Source organism: Manduca sexta, unplaced genomic scaffold (assembly GCF_014839805.1).
Source record: "Manduca sexta isolate Smith_Timp_Sample1 unplaced genomic scaffold, JHU_Msex_v1.0 HiC_scaffold_1042, whole genome shotgun sequence".
Lineage (NCBI taxonomy): Eukaryota > Metazoa > Arthropoda > Insecta > Lepidoptera > Sphingidae > Manduca > Manduca sexta.
Window position 1 is genome coordinate 1 of NW_023591868.1, and position 3,196 is coordinate 3,196.

A 3,196-nucleotide genomic window follows, 5' to 3' on the forward strand; every position below is an offset into this window, starting at 1 on the left:
CACACACTTATTCAAAAGTGGGTGGATACAAAACAGTACCTACTCATTGAAAATAATATTATTGTCATTTAGTGTAGGGTCATACAAATTTCCTTTCATATTTTAGTTGTTCTGATATTATAATATAAGACTACATTGTACTTTTGCCATACATTAATACAACAACAAAAAATATATTTAATGTGTTATAACTTTTAGCATGGAGGTATTTTAACTTATAGTAAAGGCAGCTATTTTAACTATTGTAATTTAAATTATTTATTTATTTATTTAAGGAAAACTTACAACTAGCATAACAAAAAGTAGTAAATATAACAAAAAAGATAAAGGTCAATTAAAAGTTTTCACAAATACAAAAAAAGGAGGAATGATAGGAGGAAACAAACAACAAGAACTGTACATAATTCTTGTTTTTTGTATGTGTTGTTTTCTGGTGGTAGAATACTTGTATACCTACTTGGTCAACATGCCATGCCCATGTATATTAAAAAAATACACCAACAGTTGTATCATGCAATTTTATTGTGTTTTACATTTATGCCAACAAAAAAAGTTAAATAAAAAAAAACTCAATAAGAATCACACAAATCAACCTACAAGTATCATAATAATCAATATACAAATTCATTGAATTGAAAGGAAGTACTCCATTTCAAAATTGTTTACAAATGGCTGTATAGTATACTACATATAAAAAAGCACTCTCCAAGTCAATGATATTGAATATAATAAGAAACAAAACTTATGATTGTCATAATATACAGAACAAAGACAGTGACGGAATGTATGACGAATGGAGCTCCCTGCCCCTGGAGGGCGGAGGGCGAGGGGTGCCTGGCGCCGTCGGCGGCCGGGAGGTGGTGCTGGCGGTGGTGAAGCAGCTCACCGCATGAGCCCAGTCCACTCACCACTGATGCCAGGTATGATAAGTATTGGCTTTAGGTAGAAACAGGTTAGGTTCAAGGCAGAGCACTAAGGGTTTAAGGGGCTCCACAGGCTTTGAAAATGTCATCATTGATGATAAAATTGGGGTGCCAAAATAAATGCCTGGGAATGATACTATAGTATAAGAAATATACTGTGGACCAGTTGTAACAGAATACCAGTCTTATGTTATACTTATGCAGTTCAGAATTAATTTCGCCTATATTTAAGTTTGTGATAAGTTCACCACACTGACTTAGGGTGTGTAAGCTAAGGTGAAGATGATTTTTAAGATTTACCTATGAAATTGGTTAAGGATGCAAACAATGTTCATAATATATACATAACTTCTGTATAGTTATAATATTAATAACTAAAGAGTGATTAGTTTGTTTTTTTGACTATTGTAGGCACAATACATTTCCTTGAACCTCATATTTAATAGGCTTACATAGGTTAATGATGGTTGTTTTTAATAGAGCAGTGATTGAGCCATATGTGTGACAGGTGGAGTGGGTGCTAGAGGTGATCCGGTTCGGGCTCTCCCTCCCGCTGTCGGAGCACGGCGCGCTGCGGGACTGCGTGCGCGTGCTGTGCGCGTGGCTGGGCGCGCTGCTGCCGCCGGCGCCGCCCGCCATGCCCGCCGCGCCCGCCGTGCCCGCGCCCGTGCACGCCGCGCCGCACCGGTACGCGCGCAAGATACTCAGGCATCTGCAGAACCTGTTTGTGCCCAGGCCTAATGAGAGTGAGTTGGGTTGCATTTTGTTTTATATAGTGGTATTACATTGCCTCATTAGAGGCATTTCGTGGAAGTAATTTTGCGATCTGCACAATATATTCTTGATCAGGTTACATACAGTTGAAAGTAGATTTGTATTGTGTGAAAGACTATGCCTCAATTCAAGCCTACTCGTTCTTTCTATTTAGTTGGTAATTTTAAGAAAATTGTAAAAACATATTTAAATTCTCTTTCCAAGCACTCACATTCATATATCAAATGGAGTTAGGTAAGTTTTTGTTTTTTTGAGAATTACGTTTTAAGTTGAAATGTATAGAAAGTAAACGTGTGTGTGCGTGCGTACGTAGGCGGCGACCTGATCAGCAAGCAGGCGGTGTTGTGCCACCGCGTGCTGCGGCTGGCGCGCGCGCTGGCGGAGCGCGGGTCGCTGGGCGCGGGCGAGTGGCGCGCGCTGCTGGTGCTGCTGCTGGCCGCGGCCGCCGCGCTGCTGGCGCCGCCCGCCGCGCCGCACGGCGCCGCCGAGCAACTCTGCGAGCGCGTGCTCTGCGTGCTCTTCGAGGTACACACTACTATACATACCATACCATAAAACAAATATCTTTAAACCTTTTGCTCTACATTTTACAAGAAGCTTGTGTAGTATACTATTAAAATATTACTCACATCAAGCCCCATTTAGTATGGTACACTAAGTACCTCTTAGTAGATATAAATAGTGCGTGTTATGCAGGTATGGATCCTGGCGTGCCACCGGTGCTTCCCGTCGCCGGCGCTGTGGCGCACGCTGCGCGAGCACTGCATGCGCTGGCGCCACCGCGCGCCGCTCACGGACCACTGGGCGCGCGTGTCGCTGTGCCTCACGGCGCGCCTGCTCACCATCCTCTACGGGCCCATGTTCCCCGCGCTGCCCATCGGTCAGTACACTGTCTCGCGCTACACATTATAAAACAAAAGGACCATTAACTTCGTGTCGAAAGAAAACCGTTTTGTGAAAAAACATTTCAATATGCAAGTTACATTAAAAAATGCTCTTACATAATTACATTTTTAAGGGTTTTATATTTAATTATCTATACCCTGTAAAATGCGAGTTAAAAAAGAAAAAAAAGGCAATATAAAATTTATCAAACCACCACAAAAAATTTAAACCAACAAAGTTAAATGCTAATTTGCCTCAGCCGAGGAAGACGCGAACCTGATCCCGGCGGACATGAGCTCGGAGGCGGTGATACAGACGTGGTACCGCATCCTGCACACAATCGGCAACCCCGTGGATCTGTGTCGGCCGCACATCATCAGCCAGACGCCGGATTTCTTGCAGGTTATACAGCATGTTCATAAATAATTGATTTAGAATGAACTTATACAGGTTGTTACAAAAAGTAGGGTTTTAACGCCGCTTTGTTGAAATTTATTATGTGGATAATATAATCCGTCTGGAAATCTTTATCAGAGGCCTATGTTTACAAATACAAAAACATTTATTCGCACAACACCATGACACATTCAATATACAAACGAAAAAAAGAGATG

The 3,196-nt window shown here is 41.8% G+C and overlaps 1 protein-coding gene across 1 annotated transcript; it reads left to right on the plus strand.

Moving 5' to 3' along the window:
- The first annotated feature begins 1,412 nt into the window (after positions 1 to 1,412).
- On the plus strand, positions 1,413 to 3,196 carry LOC119191107 (ral GTPase-activating protein subunit beta-like). The gene is made up of 4 exons (XM_037444989.1): positions 1,413 to 1,669; positions 2,011 to 2,222; positions 2,394 to 2,577; positions 2,842 to 3,196. The coding sequence occupies exons 1-4, from the start codon at positions 1,561 to 1,563 to the stop codon at positions 3,006 to 3,008; spliced, it is 672 nt and encodes a 223-aa protein (XP_037300886.1). The 5' UTR covers positions 1,413 to 1,560; the 3' UTR covers positions 3,009 to 3,196.